Below are 27799 nucleotides of genomic sequence, written 5' to 3'. Positions count from 1 at the left end.
GGCAGACATCCATGAACATCAACAACAAAAATTATCTTTGATATAAATGTTCTACACTACGATTATGTCTCAGTTGAAACTTACCCAACCTCAAGCTTCAAAACTTGTATCTATTCTCTAAAGGAAAAAGAAACTCATATTTCATATTTTTAAAATTTTGCATGTAGCCTCAAGTCATTGATTGATAAAATAATTAACCTGTCTTTTGTCCAACAATATGACAGATGTCCATTTTATAATAAATATTCACTTGAATTAAGCCCTCTATTATATCATTGTGCTCTAAGTTTATATGCAAACAGAAACTTTAATGATTATGTCTCAACAGCAACACTCTCATAACAAACTCTACAAATGAGTAATATTTCAAAGTAAATTGTTTAACCCCAACAAAAGCAGGAAATATAAAATACTTAAAATGTATTCAACCATGCAGAAAAATATTCAACCAGAGAAGAACAACTAAAATAAATGTAAATTATATGATAAACATAAACTACTTCCCTCTAAAACAGAAAGAGGAAATTAGCAGTTTATCTGCCCTCTGGTGGCAATAAAATCAACTGCAGCATTTACAAAAGTAATGCATAATAAAATGTCCCTGTTATGAAATCAGATATTGTTCCTGTGCCAAAATGTCTGTAATAAAAATCCTGATTGTTGCATGACAAATTTCAAGACTGTTGGACTTTTCCCCCCATATTGAACTTTTAGATAGACTATTTTACAAATAAAATTGTATACTTTTTTCTGTTTCACCTTGCTATTTTTATATATTCAGTAAGCTAACCATTTAATTACAATATTTTTTTCATAAAACTACATGTAAATGATGTCCAGGAAAGAAGCTACTTCTGTTTATAAAAGTCTCCAAAAATTTGCCAAGGAATTTAAAACCATTCTTTTTAAAATCAATCCTATCAATATATGGGTTTCTAGAGTATATTTCCCATCAGAAATATTCAACGAGCTTAAAATACCAGTACACTGATGTTGAACATTTTAAGTATTTTATATTTCCCACAGCAAGGGCTTTTAATTATATGGACAATCTTACTTTGGGATGAATTTCATCCTCAATTTCTGAACTTCTTGGCACACCAAATGTGTGTTATTTTGTGTGTGTGTGTGTGTGTGTGTGTATACATATATTCTTTTCTCAGTAACATTACTGGAACAGGTTTATAAAAAGATAAACATTTGCTGGCATTTATTTTTTTTCTTTACTGCAAATGCATTATTTATTCCTAGTGCCAAAGAAGTTTTTAAATAAACAACTTGGAATACATATTGGCACACACATCCTTTTAACTTCGTTTGTGGTGGAGTAAATTGTTTTCATTAAGCATCTATTCATACCATGAATAAGTACATGAAAATTACTGTTGCAATTTTTAAATGACTGTTTCCTTTCCTGGAAGGCTAAAAGTGTTATTTTTTTCCGACCAATGAAACGTATCAGAGAAATAAACAAAAGGTATAGTCTACTATCATAAATCATACACAGTCAAGAACAACCTATGTCCATTAATGCAGAACAATTAAATGTGACAAAGACAAGTCAACACCCAAGAAATCTGCATTTTATTCTCAGCTTTAAGAGTGTTGTCATCCTATTGCCTCCCTGCACATACACCCCAACACACACACCCCTCCAACCATAAAAGCGCAGAGTCAGTATCTGTGCTTTATCTAGAACAGTTTACACCAGGGACAGGCGAAGTGTTGTGACTGTCTTCTAAGTCGCGGCTTGGTAAATTTCACTCAAGGGTTTCCTTCAAGATCTTCAAGATTCACCTTGCCTGGAATCCCCAGGTGACCCCCAGCCTTCCATCTGTGACTCTCTAGTTGACTGTTGAGGACGCATGCATACTTTCCGGGCAATCATTTAAATTATACACACACACACACACACATACGCACACACACACACCAGAAAAGAACAAATTGATTATCCTAAGCAGAAAGTTTTCGTTTTCTTTTCTTTTCCCACCAAGTTTTTTCTTTTTCTCTCGTTTCACCTCCTCTCGAAGTCCACCCGAGTTCACCAATTTCTGCCAAGATCTCTTTCTGCCTGTGTCTTCACTTTCTTCACTGAAAGGCAGAAATGGGGAGTAGGCACCCAGTGGGCAGGGTCCCAGGAGGCAGCCTCCCGCTCGGCGATCGCCCCCGGGGCGCAGCTCCCCGCAGGACGCGCACCTGCCAGGACAGCCACTAAGAGGATGTGGAGGTTGGGGCCCTCTCGGGGACAAAATCAGGGCACTCCGAGGAACCCTCTGAGCGTTCAGGCCTGTCTGTGAAGCTGGCAGGCGGAGGACAATGGGAGCAGGGGTAGGTCTCCAGAGGCGCGCCCGCCCCCACCTTTCCCACCTGCTCCCCACCTCTGCGTCTGCCGCACCTACCCCGCCCCACTTCCAGCGCCCGCTTGGCCCAGTTCACTAGACAGAGCTAGTGGGGATCGCCAGGGGAAGGAAGGTGCTGCCACAGGGAATTTTCTCGTGCAGAGGGGAGACCTGCAATCCCTGGCTTTCACCACGTCCCCCACCCACCCCACACCATACACTCGCTTAGTTTAACCAGCAGCGAGGAAGGAGGAGGAGCAGGAGAGCACACAGCCTGGAGATGCCAGGTCCTAGGAGACGTATCCACGGAAGAAGCTTTGCTCTCACACTGGAGCCCTCCCTGGGCTACTTGGGGGAGACAGTACCACCCCCTGCCGCCCAGGTGATGTAAGCCCGAAAGCCTCAAGAAAACCCCTAGTCCCCGGCGTCCTTCTCTTGTTAACCCTCTTTTCCCCATTTGGGAAGCCTAAGTTTAGCCGAAAAGCAACTGCAATAAGTTTCCCAAGGGCAGATAGGTGATGTTGGGGGGAGAGGATAGGGAGGACGAGAGTGTCAGAGAGGTCTACAGCTGCGCACAAAATCAACAAGCCAAAGTGCATCTTACTTACCAAGGATTTGGTCTCCGAGTTTCCCATCGGCGAACTGAAACTGGTCGGTGAAGAAGTGGCAAAGTAACACAACTCCTGCAGCGGCCAGGTCGGCCCTCGGGAACCTCGCCATGCCGCCGCCGCCACCTCCCTACCCCGCCCGCCAGTCCTTCGCCGGTGCTCGGGGGCTCCGGATGCAATAGGCGCGACCGGGCCAAACGCTGCGGATCGGTCTCGGTAGGACCCGGAGGCCTTTGTAAATGTCGCTGCGATTTCACAGTAGGGAACCGAGAAGAGGAAGAAGCGAACGCGAGTAGGAGCGCAGCGCTCTTCGGACCTCTGGGGCTCTCTTTGCAACTTGCCACACTCGCAGCCCTCACCCGACACTGAACAACAATTGCGGGGAGGAAAGGCCACTTGCAGCCTGGGCTCGCAAACTGTCGGTTCCACTTGGGCAGCGCCACCCCGGTGTCCGCAGACGGTGACTTCCGAGCCCCAGCGATGCGCTCCACTGGGTTCAAAACTGATCTAATTCCACAGCCAGCGCCGCTGCCTGCTCCAGATCCACTAGGGCTGGTCGGCTCCGCAGGAACTTTCCTCTGCCTCGGGATGGCCCCGGCAGGAGGTTTAGGTTTGCGGGAAGGAGGTTGATAGCGAAACCCTCCCGACAAGTTTTCCTTCTTTTCTTCGCCCGACGCAGGGCGCGCGTCTTTTCTCGCAGCCGGAGGAATGGGCAGCTCCAAAGAGCTGAACCCTGGGAAGGTTCGGGCTGCAGCAGTCTGAGGTCCGAAGCCAGGAAAAAAATGTGTTTAAAAAAAAAAAAACGAGGAAGAAGAAAGGAAAAGGGTGGGGTGGGAGGGAGTCAGGCTGGAACCTATCGGGTGAGGGTTCCCCAGGCTCAGGAGGAGGTGGCCCCAAGCCCCCGCGGAGCCCCAGGAGTTTGGTGGCGGAGGAGGCGCTGCCGTCGCCACGCTCCCCCGCGCTCCTGCTCCACACTTTGAGGAGGGAAGGCAGCTCGCAATTTGCCAGATCTGCCGCCGCACCCTCCTCCCTCCTCCTTCCGCCCTCCCCTTCGCTCCTCCAGGCTTCTCCCACCTTCCTCCCTGAAACCGGCAGCCCGCACCGACCTGTCCAATGGCTGCACTTTCCTCGGGGCTGGCTGAGGAGTCGCGGCCAACAGATTAAGCCGGGGGAGCCTAGCGAAGGGGAGGGAGAGGGCCACTCCAGCCCCGCGCGCCCTAGGCAGCCGGCTGCCCCCGAGCGCGGGGAGAGGGGACGAGTCCGGGGAGCTAGCGGAGGAGCGCGGGGCGGTACCTCCGCGCCGCCGGGGCGCCATCGTCGCAACCTGCTCGCACTCCCTGGGCAGCTCCGCCAACTGCGCCCCACACCCACCTGGCTCCCGGGCCGTCTTCGCGCCCGACTGCGGGGGGCGATCGCGCCCCGCCCGGACCCTGGCGGGGTCTCCCTGGGCACGAAAGGGTTAACCACAGCTCGCCCCTTCGCGGAGGCTGGGTCTGGCAGTGGCTGGGGAGTGGAGAAAGCAAACCAGAGCCAGTTCGGTTACCGACTCCGCGAAGCCCCCGCAGACCCTAGCCCAGCGCGGGAGGGTGGCGGAAGGCGGCGCAACGCAGCGTGGTCCCCGCCGCTGCCCGCGGCTTTGTAAAGTGTCAGCGGGGGCGAAAGCGAGAGTTTAAAGGAGCAGGAGGCCCACTGAATTTCCTACAGGAGCTTTCAGGGGCTCTGGCTCTCCAGTTTGGTTTTGTTTTTTCAGCTCGGGGATCTGTTTCCTCCTTAACCCTGGCCGCACCTCTCATTAGTTGATATCTTATTTTGCATACAGTTAATCATTTTTGAAAGGGATAAATACAAGGAAAAGAAGCAAAGCGCTATTGGTTGAAAGTACAGGATCTAGAGCCCGGATAGCCTGGGCTGCAATTTCACCTCCCCCGCAATGAGCAATTTATCTCCTAGCCTCAGTTATCCATCCATCAAATGGACAGAATTAGAGTAACGCCCTTATAAGGTGGTTGCAATGGATTGGATGAGTTAACTGTGTATTTAATAAATATAGAACATTGCCTACCGCAAAGTACATGGCTTTGTTTAAGTATTTCCTGAAGCAAAAGTGAGAGAAGACGACTTCGATCACATAATAAATTTGCATGTGTTCTAAGTTCAAGGTCCTTTCCACTCCAAGCTCTGAAGAGTCTACGGATGCTGTCAACATCCATGTCTTGGCTTGCCACAAAACCCACTGGAAGTGGATCCGGATAATCAATCTACCTTTGCAAATGTGATGCTCAAAGGATGGCTTTCTCATGGGAAACAAGAAATATGTTTCCCTTAATCCAATACTCAATATGCTCTTTATTTCCAAACAACAGATATACACGTATAAACATAAACATATATCATGCCTATACTCTTTATTATGCCAGGACCCTGGCTCTTCCCTGAGCTTTCCTCCCATAGGTTGATTTCTACTTAGGTAATTGGGTTTTTCTATTTCTGCTTAACTAGGAGTGTTTAAGTTCTATGTAATATCACATCAGAATTTGAGTACCTGGACACATACCTGCTTAAAATCAAGTTTGAAAATTGAGTCTTCTCATCAAAACCTGATTGTGCGGTTGACCCTTGAACAACAGGGGTTTGAACTGGGAGGATCCGCTTTTGCATGGATTTTCTTCCTCCTCTGCCACCCCTAACACAGCAAGACTAACCCCTCCTCTTCCTCCTCCTCTTCAGCCCACTCAATGTGAAGACGATGAGGATGAAAGCCTTTCTGATAATCCACTTCCACTTAATAAACAGTAAGTATATTTATCTTCCTTATGATTTTCTTAACATCTTATTTTCTCTAGCTTACTTTATTGTAAGAATACAGTATGCAATATGTAGAACATACAAAATATGTGTTAATCAACTGTTTTTATATTATCAGTAAGGCTTCTAATCAACAGTAGGGTATTAGTAGTTAAGTTTATGAGGAGTCGAAATTATACATAAATTTTCTACTGTGTGGGGGTCTGTCCCCCTGATCCCCATACTGTTCAAGGGTCAACTATAGTTTAATTGACGCCGATTCTTTTTGAGAATCATAAATCCACGTGGAAAGCGTCCCAAAATATTCTGCACAACTCCAGCTCCCATCATATCTAAAATAATGGGGAATCCAGCAGAAACCATTTCAAGAAAGCACCTCTTTTTTCAGACCGAGTTATTTCTCCTTCTTTCACAGTAGAAAAATAGGTGTTTCCTCCTCTGAGAACAAGCAAATCTCCACCTCTCCTTGCTATCATTTTCTTTCTTTTTTCCTTTATTATTTTATGTGCGTATTCACAGGGTTCATTTTTCTTGTTACTTGCGGTCGTCAATGCTTTGACCTCCTGATTGAAACTATATACTTTTTGTAAGTAGAAATTTGATGCCAAAATTTGAAAGGCGGTAAATGGTTATTCAGGGTCAGTCGGGAAAGACTTTTATATGTTTGGTTATGTCACTGATGCTGCTGAATTGTATTGGTTTACTCCTATCTTAATTTTATTCTGAAGAGCTATACACATAGTAAATGCGGAAGTAAGGGAGAAGATACAGGTAAGCAAAACTCAATCATGCTTGATGAGATTTGCTGTTCAGAAATAAAGATGAAAGAAATAAAGATGAAACTCAAGCTCTGATCATTTGCCTTAAATGTTGATGAATAATTATTTTTTAAAGTATATTCTGCCTTTACACTGTAGCAAGGAACGAATACATAAAATGTATGTAGGACAGTATGTTCAGAGTGAAATGGAAAAAGTAGATTACTCATATAATTCTGGCTAAACTAGGGTATTTTGTGGCCTAAATTTTTGGGTTTGCCATGTACGTTTCACCACAGTAGAATTGTCTCTTTCCATTTTGTAGTAAAAAAGTAAGTCTTTGTGGAAGATGTTACATCTTCCATCTGACATGAGGGAGAGATGTAGTAATGGCTGGAGGTCTGTTTGTATTTACTATAGACACAGGAAAGGAATTGGTGGTTCTTTCACCCACTCTTAATTTTAGCTAATCTCTCAAGGAACAAATGAATCAGGAACCACAAATGAATAGCACTTAGATTCTTTGTCCATGACAAAGATCTGGAATTCATAGGACACTCTCTCCTTTAAACTAATATATCAGAATCATCCTCAACAACATAGAACTTTGGGCAAAGATTAGCATGTGATCTATCGCTGTGTGGATTTCAAACCTGTTTACAACCCTTATCTCTACCAATCTTCAGAGAGATTTTTACACATTCCAAGTGCAATACTACCTATAGAAATGTACTTACAATTAATCACCTCGTTTCATCTCTGTCTTTAACAATGTTGTGTTTCCTAGGACTTGTCCAAAATTGGAACTTGGCTAACAGGATGCTGAAGAAAACAGCATGCTCACTTGGAAATGAGATTCTATACATGCTGTAGAATACTTGGCATTTATTATAATTATAATCTTTTCTTAACTATTCAGGAAATAGTTTTTGTCCATTTTAACAGGATTTGTTATAACTTTCTACAATTGCTGTCAGATAAAGGGAAATTGCTATTAGTGAATTGCTTTTATTCAGTCCAAATATTATGGCCTTTCCTCTAGGTCTCAGCATTTCCTCTCCCTCCTCATTTGGTAGGGCTAATTTTTTGACCTCTGGTATGCAATTACAAGACTCATTTGTTCGTCTTGGCTGATCTGCTCTCAGAATAAACTGTAATTCTATTGTACTGTTGATGGGTATTCCAGCTTTTTGTTCTTTATAGTTTTAAGGAGAAAATTTTATCAATTATGTGTTTGAATTGAATAAACATCTTTTTAAAACTCACTTAACAGCTAACATAACTCTTTTTAACTGGAGCGTTTAACATACAAGAACACTTTATGCCTTTTAGCCTCATATCAATACTACATGTACTATTTAGATGAAATTAACAATATAGGCACATTCATAATGAAACAATATCCTGCATTAAAATGGCATACATGTTTATAGTCTCCTTTCTGAATCTTAATGAGCTAAAGTGGTTTTGACTAGTAAATAGCAAAGCATAAAAATGTGTAACTCAAAATGTAGAAAACATATTAATAAGATGGAACACTATATTATCAAAAGGGGGTAGGAGCATTATGCTACATTTATTTTTAAACAGCAACATTGTATCATAGAAACTTAGACCTTATTCCTAAATTGTACTCAAAGATAGGTTAAATTCCTGCATTTTGCAAATAAAGGAAAATGGGCAAGTGCTCAGCAAGCACTTAGTGAATTGAAAAATGAAATAAATGTGTTAAAGAGTATGCTGTACAATGCAGAGTGATGGGGCACATGGAAAAGTTCTCAAGCGATTATTGCTTTGGACACAGTTGTCAGCCTTATAGCCTATCCAGATTTTGCTAAACTGGTGGAAATATATAAATTGCAGGAAATTTGACTCTCAAATATCAGCCCCAGGAGAAATTGTGTTTCTGCAGAGCCCCTAGTGGAGGCTGTTACTCCTGGCACAGATCACTGGGCTTCTTGTGTTGGAGGCAGGACTGCTCTGATTCACATAGGCACCACCACTGTCCGCCAAAATGACTTGTACTGAATTTCCTTTCCTCATCTTGCATTCATCCTGTTTTCGTTTGCCCTAAATTTCCAGTCTTTTTATTTCCATCTCTACGAAATTTTTATTGAGATATAATTTATGTAGCTTAAGATTCACCTTTTTAAAGTGTACATAATTCAGTGGTTTATAATATGCCCACAAGATGGTAAAATCAAGACTACCATCTAATTCCAGAACATGTCATCACTCCAAAAAGAAACCCCATACCCATTAACAATCACCGCCCATTCCCCTTTCTCCTCAGCCCCCGGCAAACACTAATCTACTTTCTGTCTCTGGGAATTTGTTCCTTCTGGAGAGCTCACATAAATGGAATCATACAGTATATGACCTTTTGGGGCTGATTTCTTTTGCTTAGCATAATGTTTTCAAACTCACCCATGCTATTGACTATATCTGTACTTCATTCCTTTTTATTTCCAATATTCCATTGAATTACATTATGGGTAAAAGATTAAGTCCATCAGTTATTGGACATTTGGGTTGTTCCCACTTTTTGGCTATTATGAATAACGTGACTTTAAAAATCCATGCACAATTTGTGTGAACATATGAGCAGTATGGTAACACTATAATTAACTTTGTGAGAAAAATGACAAACTGTTTTCCACAGTGGTTGCACCTTTTTACTTTCCCAACAATGCATGAGGGTTCCAATTTCTCCTCATCCTTGCAAATACTTGTTGTTTTTCATTTTAAAAAAATTACAGCGATCCCAGTTGGTGTGAAGTGGTATGACATTCTGGTTTTCATTGGCATTTCCCTATTGATGATAGGCATCTTTTCTTGGGCTTATTGAGCATTCGCATATCTTCTCTGGAAAAGATCCTCTCTAAATCCTTTCTCATTTTTGATTGGATTGTCTTTTTATTGCTGAGTTGTACAAGTTCTCAACATAGTCTCAATGTTGGGCTCTTAAAATATGTAGGATTTGCAAACATTTTCTGAAAGAAATGAAATAATATGGGTTGTCTTTTCATTTTCTTGATAGTGTTCTTTGATGCACATTGTTTTTTATTTTGATAAAGCACAATGTATAGATTTTTCTTTGGTTACTTCTACTATAGGTGTCATGTATAAGAAACCCATGCCTAATCCAAGGTTGATTTATGTCTATATTTTCTCCTAAGAATTTTACGGTTTCGCTTTCATATTTAGTTCTTCGATCCATCTTATATAAATTTTTGTATAAAATGTGAGGAAGGGGACAAAAATTATTCTTTTGCATATGGACATACAATTGTCTCAGCCACTTGTTGAAAAGATTGTTACTGCATTGAATGATCTTGACATCACTGTTTGAAAATCAGTTGGCCATAAACATATAGGTTTATTTCTGGACTCTCAATTCTATCCCATTAATATATATGTCTCTCCTTATACCACACTGTTTTGGTTACTGTAGCTTTTTGGTAAGAGTTGAAATAAGGAAGTGTGAGTCCTCTTGCTATGTTCTGTTTGTCAAGATTGATTTAGCTAGTCTGAATCCTTTGCATTTTCATATAAATTTTAGAATTCACTTGTCCATTTCTCCAAAAGAGTCTGTTGGAATTTTGATTGGGATTTAATTGAACCTCTAGATTAATTTTGGGACTGTTGCCATCTTGACAATATGAAGTCTTCCAATCCATGAATGTGAGATATGTTTCTATTAATTTTGCTGTTCTTTAATTTATTTCAATATTGTTATGTAGTTTTGTAGCTTCAATGTACTAGCATTGCACTTGTTTTGTTATATTTATTTCTAAGTATTTTATTCTTTTTGATGTTGTTATAAATGAAATCGTTTTCTTAATTCCATTTATAGATTTTGAACGGCTCTCATATGAGTTTGCTAGGGCTGCCACAACAAAACACCACTGACTGAGTGGTGTAAACACAGATTTCTGGAGGCTAACGGTCCAAGATCAGGGTGCCAGCAGTTTTGGTTTCTTGAGAGGCCTTACTTCTTGGCTTGTAAATGCTCATGTTCTCACATGATCATTTCTCTGTGTACAAATCTTCCCTTTTGTCCAAATTTTCTTTTATCATAAGGTCAGCAGTGAGATTGGATTAGGAACCACCATAATGGTCTCATTTTAACTTGAACACCTCTTTAAATGCTCAATTCCCAATTACAGGCACATTTTCGGGTTCTGAGAGTTAGGTCTTTAACATATGAATTTGGAGGGGGACAAAATCCAGCATATACCAGCTAACAGATAGGAATACAATTTATTTTTTGTTTACTAATCTTGCAACCTTGCCAAATGCATTCATTATATCTAATAATTTTTTACAGGTGTAAGAATTTCTTAGGGTTTTTTTTAGGTGTAAGATCTTCAAATATCTTTTTTTTTTTTTTGTCTTCCTTTCCCATATAGATACATGCCTTTTGTTATATTTTCTTACCAAATTACCCTGGTTAGAACCTCTGGTACAATGTTAAATGGAAGTGTTGACAGTAGTTGTCTTGTTCTTGATCCTACAGGGAAAGCTTTAACTCTTTCACCATTAAACATGATATTAGCTATGGAGTTTTCACTGATGCCCTTTATCAGGTTGAGCAAGATTCCTTCCATTCCTAGTTTATGAGTATATTTATCATGAGTGGGTGTTGGATTTTGTCAATTGTTTTTTTCTGCATCAACTAATAAGATTGTGCATTTGTTTCTTTTATTCTATTGGTATGGCGTATTACTTGGATAGATTTTGATGTGTTGAACCAACCTTATATACTCAAGAGAAATTCTACTTGGTCATGGGATATGGTCCTTTTTCTCAGATACTAAATTCAGCTTTCTAGCATTTTTAAAAAAATCTGCATCCATACATATAAGGGGCATTAGTTTTTATTTGTCTTTTCTTGTGAGGTCTTTGCCAGGTTTTGGTATCAGGGTAATACTACCCTCATAGAATGAGTTAGGAAGTGTTCCTTCTTCTTTACCTTTTGGAAACATCTGGAAAATATGTGTTAATTTATCTTTAATCTTTTAGTAGAATTCACCAGTGAAGCCATCTGGGTATGATTTTTTGTGTGTGTGGAAACTTTTTTCATTATTAATTTGCTGTTTCTCTTATTTAACAGTCTAGTCAGATTTTCTATTACTGATTGAGCCTGTTTCGATGTTTTCTTTGTCAGGAATTTTCCATTTGTTATCTAATTTATTAGTATACATTTGTTTATAATATTCTCATATAATAATTTTTATTTCTGTATGGTTGGTAGTAATGTCCACCTTTTCGTTTCTGATAACTTGGGTGTTCTGTCTTTTTTCTTGGTAAATTGAAGTAAAGCTTTGTCAATTTTGTTGGTCAAAAACTAACAGTTTTGTTGACATTCTTGATTGTTTTTCTATTCTCATTCTCTATTTCTTTTACTTCCACATTGGTCTTTCTTGTTTACCGTCTATTTGCTTTAGGTTAGCTTACATTTTTTTCTAGTTTCTTAAGGTGGAAAGTTAGGTCATTGATTTTAGATCTATTCTTTTTAAATGTAGGCATTTGTAGCTATAATTTTCTCTCTGAACACTGTTTTTGCTGCATCCCAAGTTTTGGTATATTGTGTTTTTATTTCATTAATCTCAAAATATTTTCTAATTTCCCTTGTGATTTCTTCTTTTATCCATCAGTCATTTAGGAATGTGTTGTTTAATATCTATGCATCAGTGAATATCCCAAATTTTCTCTATTATTGATTTCTAACTTTATTTCATTTTGGTCTGAGAACATGTTTTCTATGATGTCAAACCTTTTACATTTATTGACACTTGTATTGACTAATACATAGTCTATTTTGGAGAACATTCAGTGAGCACTTGAGAAGAATATATTCTGTTGTTTCACAGATGTTCTACAGAAGTCCACAGACATAGAGAATGTTCTGCAGATGTCTCTGGTCTAGATGGTTTATAGGTTTGTGCAATTCTTCAGCAGTATGTTTAATTTTGTGTTTACTTGTTCTAACCACTATTTAATGTCTTCAACTATTATTTTTAACTGTTTTTATCTTTTCAATTCTTTCAGTTTTTCTTTATGTCTTTTATGCTCCATTGTTAACTGCATATATGTTTATAATTGTTATATCTTCTCAGAAGATTGACTCATAATTATAAAAAGTTCTTTTGATCTCTGGTAACAATTTTTGTTTTAAAATCTTTTATTGTCAAATATTAGTATGGACTCTCCAGCTCTCTTGGTTACTCTTTAGATGGTATATGTTTTCCTATTCTTTTTTTTGTGTGTGTCATTGAATCTAAATTTTGTCTCTTAGAGTTAGCATATAAACTTTGTTTTAAAAAATATATTATGCAATATCTTCCTTTTGAAAGTTTAATCCATTTAAACGTAATATAATTACTGATAAGGTAAGTTTCATATTTGCAATTTTGTTATTGTTTTCTTTTTTTGTTGTTGTCTTTTGATGGATCCTCTCACTCTATCACCCAGACTGGAGTGCAGTGGCACCATCTTGGCTCACTGCAACCTCCATCTTCCAGGTTCAAGCGATTCTCCTGCCTCTGCCTCCCAAGTAGCTGTGATTACAGATGTATGCCACCACACCCAGACAATTTTTGTATTTTTAGTAGAGACAGGGTTTCACCATGTTGGCCAGGCTGGTCTTGAACTCCTGAACTCAGGTGATCCACCCGCCTCAGCCTCCCAAAGTGCTGGGATTACAGGTGTGAGCCATCATGCCCGACCAGTTTTCTGTATGTATTTTTCCACATTATTTCTGACTTATTTTGTGTTTAATAGATACATCTTCCAGCGTACCATTTTAGTTCTTGTGTTGTTTTTCTTTTATATTTTATTTTCCTAGCAGTTGTCCTGTGGATTATAATTAATATCTTAATTTATAATGGTCTAATTTTAATTAATACAAAATTAATTTCAATAGCATACAAAAATGTTGCTCCTATGTAGCTTTGTTATCCCCCCCATGCTGTTTTTAGCATAAATTACATGTTTATACATTGTGCACCCATCAACATAGATTTATAATATTGCTTTATGCAGTTGTCTTTTAAAGTCAGAAGAAAAAATTACAAAAAAATAAACTTATACTGTCTTTTAAGTTTATGTATGTAGTTGTTTTTACTGGTGCTTTTTAGAAAAAATAAGAAAATTCATGTGAATTAGCATTACTATTTAGTATTCTTTCATTTTAGCCTGAGAACTCCTTTTAGTATTTCTTGTCAGGCAGGTTTCCTAGTGATGAACTCCTTTGGTTTTTGTTTCTCTGGGAATGTTTTATCTTCACCTTTACTTTTGAAAAGTAGTTTTGCCTGCTATAGAATTCTTGGTTGACAAAGTTTTGTTTTGCTTCATTTTCTAGCACTTTGAATATATCATTTCAATGCCTTCTGGTCTCCAAGATTTCTGATGAGAAATTAAATATAAGTCTTATTGAGAATTCTGTTCATGCGATGAATCATTTCTCTCTTGGTACTTTCAAGATTCTTTCTTTTCCTTCAACAGCTTATTATGATATATCTAGATGTGGATTTCTTTGATTTTTTTTCCTAGTTGGAGTTTGTTAAGTTTCTTGGATATGTAACTTAATCATTTTCATCAAATATAATAAATTTTTCCAACTACTTCCTCAGTTTTTTTTCTGCCTCTTCTCTTTGTCCTCTCATTCTGGAATTCTATTTTGCATCCATCGGTGCACTCAATGTTGTCCTACCATTCTCTGATATCTCTTCATTTTTCCTTAATTTTTTCTTCTTTTTATCTCTCAGACAAAATAATCTCAGTTGACTGTACTGAAGTTGACTGATTCTTTCTTCTGACTGTTCAGATATTCTGGTGAACCCCTCTAGTAAATTTTTCATTTCAGTTATTATATTTTTCAACCCAGAATTTCTTTTTGGTTCATTTTTATAATTCCATTTATGAGCATGAATTCTCATGCTTTTAAAAAACTTATTTATGCATGGTTTATTGCAGGTTTTTGAAAATATTTGAAATAGTTTGTTTAAAATTTTGTCTAGTGAAGCCAACATGAGCTTCTTCAGAGATAGTCCCTATTGATTGAATTTTTCCCTGTGCACGGGCCAAATATTCTTACTTTTTTTTGCATGTCTCATAATTTTTTGTTGGAAATTGGACATTTTAAACAATACAGTGTGACAACTTTATAAATCAGATTCTCTCCCCTCACCAGGGTTCATTGTTATTGCTGCTTGATAGAGCCATTGTTGTTTATCTAGTAAATTTCCTGAACCAATTTCATAAAGTCTGTATTCTTTGCTACATGTGGCCTCCTGAGTGTCTATTTGGTTAGCCAAGGGGTCAGCTAATGGTTAGACAGAAGTTTCCACACAAAAAAAATGGATTGAAAAATTATTTCAGTCTATGCCAAGGGGCTCTGTGTGCCTGTTGGGGTTAGCCTTTAACACTCAGCCTGGCAGTCCACAAATCTGCTTTAACCCTTCACTTTCTGTTGACGGTCAGCCAAAAGTGAGTCCTTACAGCCTTATAAGGTCTTTCTGTAGCCTTATGCATGCATGTGGCCTTCTACAGTCCAGAAATACATTGTAGCGTCTCAAAACTCATCTAGGTATCTCATTCTTCAGTTTCTCCTTTTAAGCTTTTTGGTTAGTTTATTATTTGCCCCATCAATTATGTCTCCATAGGCAGCCACAAAGGTAAAACTCTTGCTTACAATTGTTTCTGACAAATGCCCCCAGACTCACCTGCCATATGGCTTTTAGTACTGGGAACGTGCCAAGTTACCTTGTAAGTGGGTTTTTCTGGAATCCTTAAGGCAGGTCATATAAGGACAGACATTCAGGAATGACTCTTTGAAATGGCTCCAGCTCTGTTTGCTAATTCCAATAGCTACCAAGGTGCACCAGGAATGCAGACTGTTATTTTTTATGGTTGCCACTGAGCTGAAGAGCAAGACATAGAACTAGGGCATGATAAAATTCCACAAAACTCCCTGGTTTTTGTTGAGTATCTATTTTGTCTTGAATAAACATTTTCTGGGTTCCTTCAAGCATTTGGTTAATTTCTAGAATCCTGAAAAAGATGATTCCGTTACCTTTGCTGGTTGCTTTTCTAGAGGAGAAAATTTTTGAGATCCTTATTCTAACATTTTTACTGATGTCACTCCTGCACCTTTTTGAATAGTCTGAAAACTTCAGAGATTAAGGACATTTATAAAAAAATAAATTTGAAATAATTAAAGTATAACAAGAAGAAGATATAGTACATGAAGTTATGATAACTGGTTTAACTTTAACATTAACGTAAGTTAAGTCTTTCAAATTATGTGGGGATAGAATAGCATGACATTTGTATATTCTTTTGATTTAAGAATATTTGTTAAGAGATTTAAAAAATACACTAGTTCCCCCCTACCTTTTTATGCATTTTGGTTTGAAAATGTGAACATATGTCATAATAGAAAATATTTATATCTTTAAACTCATTAACCTATACTGCCGGCTCCTACACAATGCAGCACTGCAAACTACTGCTCAGCATCCCTTTGCATAATTTTTAACTAAATAAGTATTAACTTTTAATCTGTAAGATAAAAATGAGTTACATCAGGCCAGGCACAGTGACTCATGCCTGTGATCTCATCACTTTGGGAGGCAGGTGGGAGGATCACTGAGTCCAAGAGGTCTAGACCAGCCTGAGAAACATGGCAAGACCCTGCCTCTACAAAATTAAAAAAAATAGCCAGGCTAATTCTCTGTGTGGTGGCACATACTTTAAGTCCAGCTTGAGCCTGGGAGGCTGAGGCCGCAGTGAGCCATGATTGTGCCACTGCATTCCAGCCTGAGTGGCAGAGTGAGATCCTGTCTCAAAAAAAAGAAAAGAAAAGAAAAGAAAAGAGTTGCATAAATGAAACTTGACTTCTGAGTTATTAGAAATCTTAGCAAATAGTTCAAATAAATATATTGATTTATTGTCTTACTTGACTTCTTATCAATGTATTCTTGTAAAAAATTAAAATCTTTTATTAATCAGTCCAGTCTCAACAAGTAAACAGATGTAGAGCATGTTATCATATTTTGAACATTTCTTAAAAGAGGTGGATTCACCTTAAACACATTTCTTTATACACAGATGTTCACTAAAATGACTCATTAAAGTGATTTATTGTAATAGCTCTTTTATCACTAATGGATGTTGACCTCAGCCTATTATTTTGTGCTTCTCCATACTCTTTCTGGTTGGATTTTAGCTGTTTCCAAAGTGATCCTAAGATCTTAAATGGGCTAAAGATGTTTCAAGTTCTCTAACATCCTTTTATTGTGATAAAATATGCATAATATAAAATTTAGCATCCTAACCATTTTTAAGTGTAGAATTTTAGTGGCAATAAGAACTTTTGCATTGGGCCAGGTATGGTGGCTCACACTGTAATCCCAGCAATTTGGGAGGCCAAGATGGGCAGATCACTTGAGGTCAGGAGTTCAAGACCAGCCTGGCCAACATGGTAAGACCCTGTCCCTACTAAAAATACAAAAATTAGTTAGTTGTGCTGGTGTGCACCTGTAGTCGCAGCTACTCAAGAGGCTGAGGCAAGAGAATAGCTTGAGCCCAGAAGGTGGAGGTTGCAGTGAGCCAAGATCATGCCACTGCATTGCAGCCTAAGTGAAAGAGCAAGACTCCATCTCAGAAAAAAAGGACTTTCTCATCGTTGTGCAACCAACATCATTCTCTGTCTTCAAAACTTTTTCATTATCCCAAAGTAAAATTCTGTGTTCACTACACAATAATTCCCCATTCCACATTACCCCATCCCTTAATAACCACTATTTTACTTTTCATCTTTATGAATTTGACTAGTCTAGGTACCTCATATAAATGGAATCATATAATATTTGTTCTTTGGGGTCTGGCTTATTTCACTTAGTATAATGTCCTCAACTTTCACCCATGTTGTGCCATGTATCAAATTTCATTCCTTTTTAAGACTAAATAATATTCCATTGTATGTACATAACACATTTTGTTTATCCATTCATCTATTGACAGACATTTGTCTAATCTCCTTTCTTGATATGATTTTAACAAAAACAATGGCATATAATTAGTCCATATGTTCAATCCAAAAATAAGTTGGAAAAGAAAATTCTGCTAGCAAGTGAAGAAGAAAACACACTCCGTATAAATCCCTTAGGCCACCTTCATATTTCAAGATATCATATCTACTTGACTAGAATGCAGATACATTTGAGTTTTTTATCTGTTTACCTGCATATGAACTATTCAGTACTGACTGCTGGCTGAAAATTAACTTTTACTTGCTCTTTTATTTCATGTTAATAAACTTGGTGTAAAAATCTCTATTCTCAATATTAAGATTTGTAAAACATATACTTAATATGTAAAACATTATATGCAAAACATACTTAATATTAAAACATACTCAATATGTAAAACATACTCAAGATTTGTAAAACATATACTTAATATGTAAAACATATTAAGACAAAAGTCTTAAATACTACTTAATAATATATTCTTTATAGCAAAGGTTTTGCAATATACCAATTTTGATTTTTTAAAAGACTAATTAGTCCTGTTTGTTTGCTTTTTAGTCTCGTTACTCTGGTTTCATTCTTGCTCTAACCTACTCTTCTATTGGCACTTGCTTCAGAATTTTCCTGGCAATCTGGCTTATCCCCTAAAGCTCTCCTTTGCATCCTCAAATACTACTACTTTGTTTCTTAAGATATTGCACTTCCATTTCTATTTTATTTTTCTTTTATCCTCAACTAAGACAATACCATAGAATTAATTTGCTATAAACATATTACTGCAAGGAAAGAAATTTAATATCAACGTGATTGCAGATGTGAACCATTTAAATGTGGGAAATGTTACTGGATTATCACAACATATCCACTTTTATTAAGGAATGAAGGCTAAATCTCACATGGGATGTGGATAATTAAAATCAACATATGCAAGAGTCAAGATTGCTCATGTAATGTGATGTGAAAGCTTCAGAAGGCAAGAAAAGGGTGTGGTGAAAACTCTTTCTGCTGTGTATGCGGTCACTTGAAACTTGATGGCTTCAGCAAGTTCCTGCACAGTCTCATCAACAGGCTAATATCAACCCAGTCATCTCAGGGATTCTTCACTGTGCCTCTTTTTTGGCCGGGATGAAAAGATAAACCTAATTTTTTTTTTTTTTTTTTTTTTTGAGGCAGGGTCTCACTCTTGTCGCCCAGCCTGGAAAGCAGTGGCATGATCTTGGTTCACTGCAGCCTTGACCTTCTGGGCTCAAGCAATCCTCCCACCTCAGCCCCCTAAGTAGCTGGGACCACGGGCACACACCACTACACCCAGCTAATTTTTGTATCTTTTGTAGAGACAGGGTTTCACTATGTTGCCCAGGCTGGTAAACCCAGAATTTAATAGGAAATCATATTTACTTCACATGTGATGCTTAGCAGATCTGAATGTATATTTCTAAATTTAAAAACAATATAATATTCCCTCTTGTTCTGATAAATAAATAATTAATTTAATGTATTAAATAATTAGACAAACAGTGTTATACTAGGAGAGAATTCATAGACAAATATTTGGGAGATCAGTTTAGAATAAGCTAATAAACAACCCCTCATTTTAATGGAACAAGTTGAAAATACCTTTCAGATTGAGTTGATGCAGATGGCACAGGCAAGGCAGGCAGAAGACGTCTTTTCACAGTGTATTAAACCAGACAGAACTAACTAGCATCTTTCAAAGGAGAAATATACAAAATCTTGGCTCAGAAGGCATTATGCTCCAAAGGTCCACGTCTGTCATTTTTAATTTTTAACCTGCAACCTATATTCCCATTAGCAAATATGTTGTGATAAATGTTATGAAGTATGTCAACACAAAAGTAAGTTGCCAGGACAGTCTAAAATACGTTTTTGGTTCACAATAGTACTGAAATTATACTTACAGCAGAAAAAAATTGACAAAAGTAAAACATATAACCATTAGTTATACACACGGTTATATACATATAACCATATAACATATAACATACGTACATAATAATATCCTACAAGTTAACTACAAACAAAAAAGGATGGGAGATATTTCAGAGAAATACATGTGACAATATTACATTGATCTAATAATAATATGAAAAGCCATGAGAGCAAAAAAGTAATATGTAACTTTCAAGTAATATGTTATTGTACACTTTGAACTTTCCTATAGCTTCGTATTGAGTTTGTCAGGGCCAAGTACTTTAGAAGTCATAGAATTTGGCCACCAATGCATTTTTCCAGTAGAACATAAGTATTAATTAATCATGACTAATTCACTGAAATATGTACGCACTATTTATTAAAATCCTGCAAAAGATGAAGGAACAGTGAAACTCAGGTATTCTCTGATCTACTTAAAATGACAGACAAATCACAGTGTAATTTGTGTATTAAAAAGCAAATGAAAGCTTTAGAATCTCTTAAGAGCATCCAAAAAATTTTAATGAATGCTAATGTGCTATTGTTAATGAATGCCTTTTGCACATCACTGGAAAAGTCTATTAGTTTCTTTTAATACTTGGAGGATTCCATTTATTATTAAAGAATTCAATACTCCCATTTTGTTCTAGCTGTACAGAATGTGGTCTGACATATTTTACTACCTGTGTGTGTTCTCTCCTTCTGGTTTAATTTTAGTTGTCCTGATTAAATCATCCATCATTTTTAGGATGATTTTTCTCCTTATTGGTTTTTGGGACTGCCTCACTAGCTTTAGCTATTTGCAAGTTTCTTTTTCTGATATGTCACTTTGAAAATAGTTCAGTGACTTTCTTACTTAAAATTTTTCTAATAGCATTTTAGTTTCAGTTCATTTTTCTATTTATTATTCTTTATGCTTTCCCTGTCTTTTCATTAGTCAACACGACTTCGGTTTTGAAATTTTGAATTTCTATCTCTATTTGGGGTCTTCAATAAAATAAACTGATCACCCAAATAAAAAACATCATCTCTATGTTTTCATTATACAACTTGTAAATATTCCATAACCTCTAAATCCTGTGGTAATGAGAGGGAAGAGCTTTTTAATGTATTGGATTAAGATAATCTTGTTAGTTACTTACTTTATTTTAGGGACTGGTGAGGTGATATGGTTTGGCTCTGTGTCCCCACTCAAATCTCATCTCTAACTGTAACCTCCACATGTCAGAGGAGGGCCCTGGTGGGAGGTGATTGGCTCACGGGATCAGATTTCCTCCTTGCTGTTCTTGTGATAGTGAGTGAGTTCTCATGACATCTCATGAGATCTTTAAAAGTGTGGTACTTCCCCCTTCACTCTCTCTTTCCTGATGCCATGTAAAACATGCTTCCTCTTTGTCTTCTGCCATGATTGTAAGTTTCCTAAAATCTTTCCAGCCATGCAGAACTGTGAATCAATTAAAACCCTTTTCTTCCTAAATCAACCAGTCTCAGGTTGTTCTTTAACAGCAGTGTGAAAATGGACCACTACAAGAGTGTTTTGTATTAATCCCCAAAGACCATTCAAACTTTCTATTTTGTGTAGAAGGGAAAGCAAACAGATATATTGCTTAGGGACCTGATAATTCACTTTTAAACTTACTTGATGAAGGCCAACCAAGATCAAAGTCTAGACAAAAAATGCTTGCATTACAGTACAGAGTGCATACACTATCCTTGGTAGTATCTGAACATGAAGATAGAGGATGTGTAAGAGGAGTAGGAGCAAAGAACTCCATGCTTGAGTGGGAGGAAGTTCACTGAAAAACAAAAATCAAGAGGTAACATTTAAAAGACTCTGAAGATCTGTGAGAAGCTATAACAACTGAGCATACTCTGGATAGATATATATATTAGCAAAAGATGGATCAGAGATAACTGACATGTAGTTCTGGAGACAGCACCAAAGAATGATTCCAGATACAGGACAGGGAGAGATACAGATATAATATGATCAGAGGATAGACATAGAGTTACAACCACATAATGATCCCTCTCTTGGTTTCAAGTGATACCCAAGAGTCCTCACATCAGTAACTAACCTCAAGACTTGTGTGGCCAATTTTATAAACTCTAAAATTAGATCCAAGATTAATAATGGCCACTTGACTCGGTATCTGCATTTTTATTTGATGCACATTGGTATCTGAATTTTATTTATTTATTTTTGAGATAGGGTCTCACTCTGTCACCCCGGCTGGATTACAATGGCACTATCATGGCTCACTGCAATCTTGGCCTCCCAGGCTCAAGCCATCTTCCCACCTTAGCCTCCCAAGTCGTTGGGACCACAAGCGTGGGCCACCATGCCTGGCTAATTTTTATTTATCTTTATTTTTTGTAGAGACAAGATTTCACTATGTTGCCCAGGCTGGTCTTGAACTCCTGGACTCAAGTGATCCTCCTTCCCTGGCCTCCCAAAGTGCTAGGATTACAGGCGTGAGCCACCATGCCCTGCCAAAAAAGAGAGTTATTCTTAATGGGGCTGTGGTGTAGCTGCCATACCCTGGAAGTGGGGTGTATGAGAAAGGAATTAGATTTTTATGCTTATTAAAAGAGAACATTAAATAGCACACAAAATATCAATCATGTATAATGGCTAATCAGTGCTGTTACACAACTGCTTGCAGGAGTCGCATTTAAGTAGCTTTGAATGGCTTAGTATCAAATTGGGGATGGGACTAATTTAGTGACTCCATAAGGACTGCCACTGTGGGCAGTTCCATTCATTTGTCGATCATTATTTTAAAAAGAAGCCTCACGGACCAGGCGCAGTGGCTCACCCCTGTAATCCAGCACTTTGGGAGGCCGAGGCGGGTGGATCGCCTGAGGTCAGGAGTTCAAGACCAGCTTGGCCAACATAGTGAAACCCTGTCTCTACTAAAAATACAAAAAAATTAGCTGGGCGTGGCGGGGGGCCCCTGTAATCCCAGCTACTGGGAGGCTGAGGCAGTAGAATCGCTTGAACCTGGGAGGCGGAGGTTGCAGTGAGCTGAGATTGTGCCATCGCACTCCAGCCTGGGCAATAAGAGCGAAACTCCATCAAAACAAAACAAAACAAAACAAAACAAAAAAACCTTACAAAATACACAATGGAGATCCTCTGGTATTACATTGAAATGTACTATAAGGGAGCTTTATAGAGCAAACCTTAGATAAACCTGACATTAGCCCCTAAAGCAACGCTGCTTGGAGGTCCCTCCTTCCACTGCCTCTACCAGTATCACCAGATAGTCTTGTTTCAGATGTGGACTTCTGAACCACACCCGGCCTGGTGATTCTGATTCAGTGAGTCTGACTCTGGGCGGAACGTGGGAAAGTACTTTTTTAACAAGCTTTTTAGGTGATTAAATGATGCAAGTCATCCTAACACCACACATCCAAAACAATCCTAGGTTAAAGACATCACAATAAATTTCCATTATACACGTGTGTATGAATGAATTTTTTATACTCTCTTGAATGTTAATGATGAATGAGGATAACCTTAAAAGAAAATATACCTCTATAAAATAATAATGAACAATATTTATTATTTTTATTTTTTGTAGAGATGGGATTGCCCAGGCTGGTCTTGAAGTCCTGGCCTCAAGTTTTCTTTCTACCTCAACCTCTCCAGTAGCTAGGATTATAGGAGCAAACTACTGTGCCTAGCTAATGAATGATTTTTTTTTTACACTTCTCTAGTGTCTACATTTTTTGTTTTGTTTTGTTTTGTTTTGAGATGGGGTCTCGCTCTGTTGCCCAGGCTGGAGTGCAGTGGTGTGATCTCGGCTTACTGCAACCTCCACTTCCTGGGTTCAAGCCATTTTCCTGCCTCAGTCTCCCGAGTAGCTGGGACTACAGGCGTGCACCACCACACTCAGCTAATTTTTTGTATTTTTAGTAGTGACAGGGTTTCACCATGTTGGCCAAGCTTGTCTTGAACTCCTGACCTCAGGTGATCTGCTGGCTTCGGTCTCCCAAAGTGCTGGGATTACAGACATGAGCCACTGTGCCCGGTATCAGTGTCTATATTTCTGAAGTGTGTTTTATTTGGATTAGAAAGTAAGAAGCATACATTAAAAATTAAATGTGAAGCACATTCCTCTAAGATGAAATCTGTTTATATAATGAGTTATTACTCAGAATTTAGGAAGGACAGTAACAGGTAAGTTGAAGACCAGCTCATCTTATTAAATGGCTCCTCCTTGATTATGTTTATATGTTACCAGTCAAAGCTTAAACCCTTTTGATTCTAAAACAATAGTTTTTCCTACAGGGTTTTTTAGAGGTATTTAGGGAAACTTGCTTCTTCCTTGCTTCATTTATCAGAATAAGTAAAACATACCTATAGAAGGCGGTGCATTATTCATATTGTCATTATTTTAAACAGGGATATAATTGGTGTCTTGTAAAACTAGCCCTTTAATTATACATAAAATCTCTCATTGCTTATACATACATATAATGACATCTATTATTTGATTATTTATTTTAGCTTTAAACAACTTTTTAAATTATTGAAAGCAATGAAAAAACACATCACTCATGGCTTTATCTGAGAAAATAGTACAGAATGTAAGAAATAAGTACTTTATGTTTTAAGGGTTCACTGTTACCCAAATACTAATTTTTAGCTTTGTGATGTATGCTTTTGGTTATGTAAAATACTTTATAGGAATTAATTCATATGTATCATTTAAATAGTAAATTTATATCTTGTTTTTATATAAATTATACTATCTAAAACTTGTGTTAGAATATTTACTTATTTATTATTATTATTATTATTATTATTATTATTATTATTTGAGATAGAGTCTTGCTCTGTTGCCCAGGCTGGAGTGCAGTGGTGCAATCTCAGCTCACTGCAACCTCCACCTCCCGGGTTCAAGCAATTCTGCCTCAGCCTCCTGAGTAGCTGGGATTACAGCTGCGTGCCACCATGCCTGGCTAATATATATTTTTTTTTTTTAGTAGAGACGGGGTTTCACCATGCTGGCTAGGCTGGTCTCGAACTCCTGACCTCATGATCCACCTGCCTCGGCCTCCCAAAGTGCTGGGATTACAGGAGTGAGCAACCACGCCCAGCCTATTTAATTGTTTTTTTAAGGCAGGGTCTCATTCTGTCACCCAGGCTGGAGTGCAGTGCCATGATCTTGGCTCACTGCAACTTCCACCTCTTGGGCTCCAGTGATCCCCCCACCTCAGCCTCCCTAGTAACTTGGACTACAGGTGCACACCACACACCTGGCTAATTTTTGTATTTTTTTTTTTTTTAAGTAGAGACAGGGTTTCACCATGTTGCCAAGGCTGGAGAATATTTAGATTGACGAGGGTCCAATACTTGTTCTTCCAAATGAATCAAAATAGTTGTTCAATAGAAACTGATACTGTCATATATACAGTTTGGAATGTAAAACTTATTAAAAAGTTACAGACCTTGAGAATATCTTATATTTGAGATATTTTTTAATTTGGGAATTCCGTTAGGTCAACCTCTAGTTTGGTGATATTCTACAGTTGGAATGAATCCTGATCCTCATAACAGAGCTGTGTTCTGCGTAAGTAGAGAGTTCATCCAAATTATGATCAAGCTTGACAGAACCTCTTCTCAAATCAGATTGTGAAGCGGCCACGATGACACTTGAATAAAACAGTGGAGTTACAGTAAAGGGAACAATATCCTTTTTATTGCCTTTTCTTCACAGCTCAGAACAGAGACCAGTCTGGCTAGTCTGGGAACGGTGACAAAATTAGTAATGGTTTGTAAATGCATAATTAGATGATTTTTAAAATTTTAACTTTTCATACTTTAAATGTGAGGTAAAAATCACCGGTGAAAATGAAATGCCTATCTAGAAAAAATAGCTCCAATTAGCTCATTATTCAATTCTGCCCTTCTCTTTCTCATTCTTCCTTCTTTTAATGCCTGCATTTGCCTTTTCTTGTCTATGAAGATATTTTGGAGTCTAAAAGGGTTATTGTCATAAAGAAGCTATAATGTATTACCTTGGCTAGTTTCTTCAAGGGTGTTTTTAAGAATAAAATAAAACCTTGGTGCTTGCTTCATTAATATATATACTAAAACCGGAGCAGCACAGAGATCAACATGGTCCATGTGCAAGGGTGGTTCACACATTTGTGAATCATTCCACAGTTTTCAATCTTTGTGTTGGAAGAGATGAGAGTATGGAGGGAGGATGGAAAAGGGGATTAAAGGGTATTTCATCTCTATCACTAATATTTTACTTCTTGTATTAATAAAAGTTCATCTTCACGTATGAATCTAAGTGTTAGTTGTATCTTTCTCTCTACTGATTTTTGTGTTTAAATATTTTTTAAAATATTACAGCCATCATTTCATTTCCAGGTTCTTATTTCTTCCAATTTTATTTATTTATTTATCTATTTAGAGATAGGGACTCAGTCTGTTGCCCAGGCTGGAGTGCAGTGGCCCAATTACAACTCACCACAGCCTTAGCCTCCCAGGCTCAAGTGATCATCCCACCTCAGCCTCCTGAGAAGCTGGACCACAGATGTGTGCCACCACACACAGCTAATTTTTGTATTTTTGGTAGAGACGGGGTTTCACCATGTTGCCTAGGCTGGTCTCAAACTCCTAGGCTCAAGCAAGTCTGCCTGCCTCATCCTCCCAAAGTGCTGGGATTACAGGTGTGAGCCACTGCTCCAAGCCATTTCCAGTTTTTTAATCTAAAGAAAATAAACCAGAAGTGTATGCTAAGATTTATGCATAAGGATATTCACTTCAGTACTAATTATAGTAGAAAAAAAATGGAAACAAGCTAAAAGTCGAACATTGCAGAAATGGTTAAGATAATTATAGCAAAGTTATGTGATTATTATGCATTTATTTGGAAATCTTACTTTCCGTATGTTTCCTATTGCTGCTGTAATACATTACCACAGGTCTGACACGGTGGCTCACACCTGTATTCCCAGTTCTTTGGGAGGCCGAGGCAGAAGGATTGCTTGAAGCTGGGGAATTGGAGTCCAGCCTGAGTAACATAGCAAAAGCCTATCTCTATAATAATAATCATAATAATACAAATAAAAAGCTAGCTGGGCATGGTGGCATAAGCCTGTAGTCCTAGCTACTTGAAAGCCTAAGGTAGGAAGATCGCTTGAGCCCAGGAGTTCGAGACTGCAGTGAGCTATGAGTGTGCTTCCGCACTCCAACCTGCAGGACAGAGCAAGACCATGTCTCTAAAATAAATAAATAAATAAACACAAACTTTGTGACTTAAAACAACATGAATTTATTACCTTACTAGTCTGGTGGGAGGTCAGAAGTCCAAAATGGGTCTCCAGGGAAAAAGGAAGATATCGGCAGGGCTGTGTTTCTTCTCTGGGAGAACGCATTTCCTTACTTTTCTCAGCTTCTGGAGGCTTCCTGCATCCATTGGCTCGTGGCCTGAACCTTGCGTAGCTCTAGCCCTTTGCTCTCATCGTTACACTTTCTTCTACTGACTCTGATTCTCCTCCCTCTCTCTTGTGATTATATCATGCCCATCCAAATAATCCAGAATTATCCATCTCAAGGTGCTTAAATTAATGTCTGCAAAGTCCCTTCTACCATGTAAAGTAAGATATTCATAGGTTCTGGGAATAAACATGTGGTCAACAAACCAGTGGGAAATTAGGATATCTCTTCAACTTTTATAACATTTATATACACATATATAAACTATTACGTAAATATTTGGATGGAATGGACTACAAAGCAAATTAGCCCTTCTCAAAAGTTGTTTTCTTATTAACTATTATTTTTAAGTTGTGTAAAGTATAAGCCTCTGTTTGAAGTGCATCCTTCAGTGTGTAACATGAACTCTTGACCCAGTTATCAGGTGACTTCAGTCTCACATGTACATATCATGCAGGCTGGGAGTTTTCCATTCATTTTGTTGGACAACACCCAGATACCTATTTTTAGAAATTAAGCAAGCACGGAAATGAATCATTTGTAAGTAAAGGTCTTTATCTGCCTGATTGGCACTTTCTTCTCTTTTCTATGTATCAAGGACACTTAAGTGTTACAAGGAACAATCTGATGCTGTATCATTCCAGATACCTTTTAAGTCAGAGTGTATCTAGTACACACCAAATGACTGACATGCAACTTTCTGGTCTCACCCATGGGATTAACAAAGACTGGATGAGATGAGCAGAGACTGAAGAATTTATCATTTACTCTTCCATTTCACTTGATTTTCTTTTTTTCTTCAGTTATGCTACATGTTTTATTCTTTTTCTACTACAGAAAATATTCTATGGAA

At 38.1% G+C, this 27799-nt stretch overlaps 1 protein-coding gene across 1 annotated transcript in view; it reads right to left on the bottom strand.

The window, feature by feature from the left end:
* PLXDC2 (plexin domain containing 2) overlaps positions 1 to 4487 on the bottom strand; it is a 479884-nt gene extending 475397 nt beyond the window's left edge. Inside the window, exon 1 of the mRNA XM_054503208.2 lies at positions 2951 to 4487. Coding sequence (XP_054359183.1) covers positions 2951 to 3062 — 112 coding nt within the window. The 5' untranslated portion in view covers positions 3063 to 4487. The remainder of the gene's footprint in view (positions 1 to 2950) is intronic.
* Between the last annotated feature and the right edge of the window lie 23312 nt (positions 4488 to 27799).

Source organism: Pongo pygmaeus, chromosome 8, assembly GCF_028885625.2.
Source record: "Pongo pygmaeus isolate AG05252 chromosome 8, NHGRI_mPonPyg2-v2.0_pri, whole genome shotgun sequence".
Classification (NCBI taxonomy): Eukaryota; Metazoa; Chordata; class Mammalia; order Primates; family Hominidae; genus Pongo; species Pongo pygmaeus.
The sequence above is the reverse complement of the archived record's forward strand: the minus strand, read 5'-3'. Positions and strand labels throughout refer to the sequence as shown.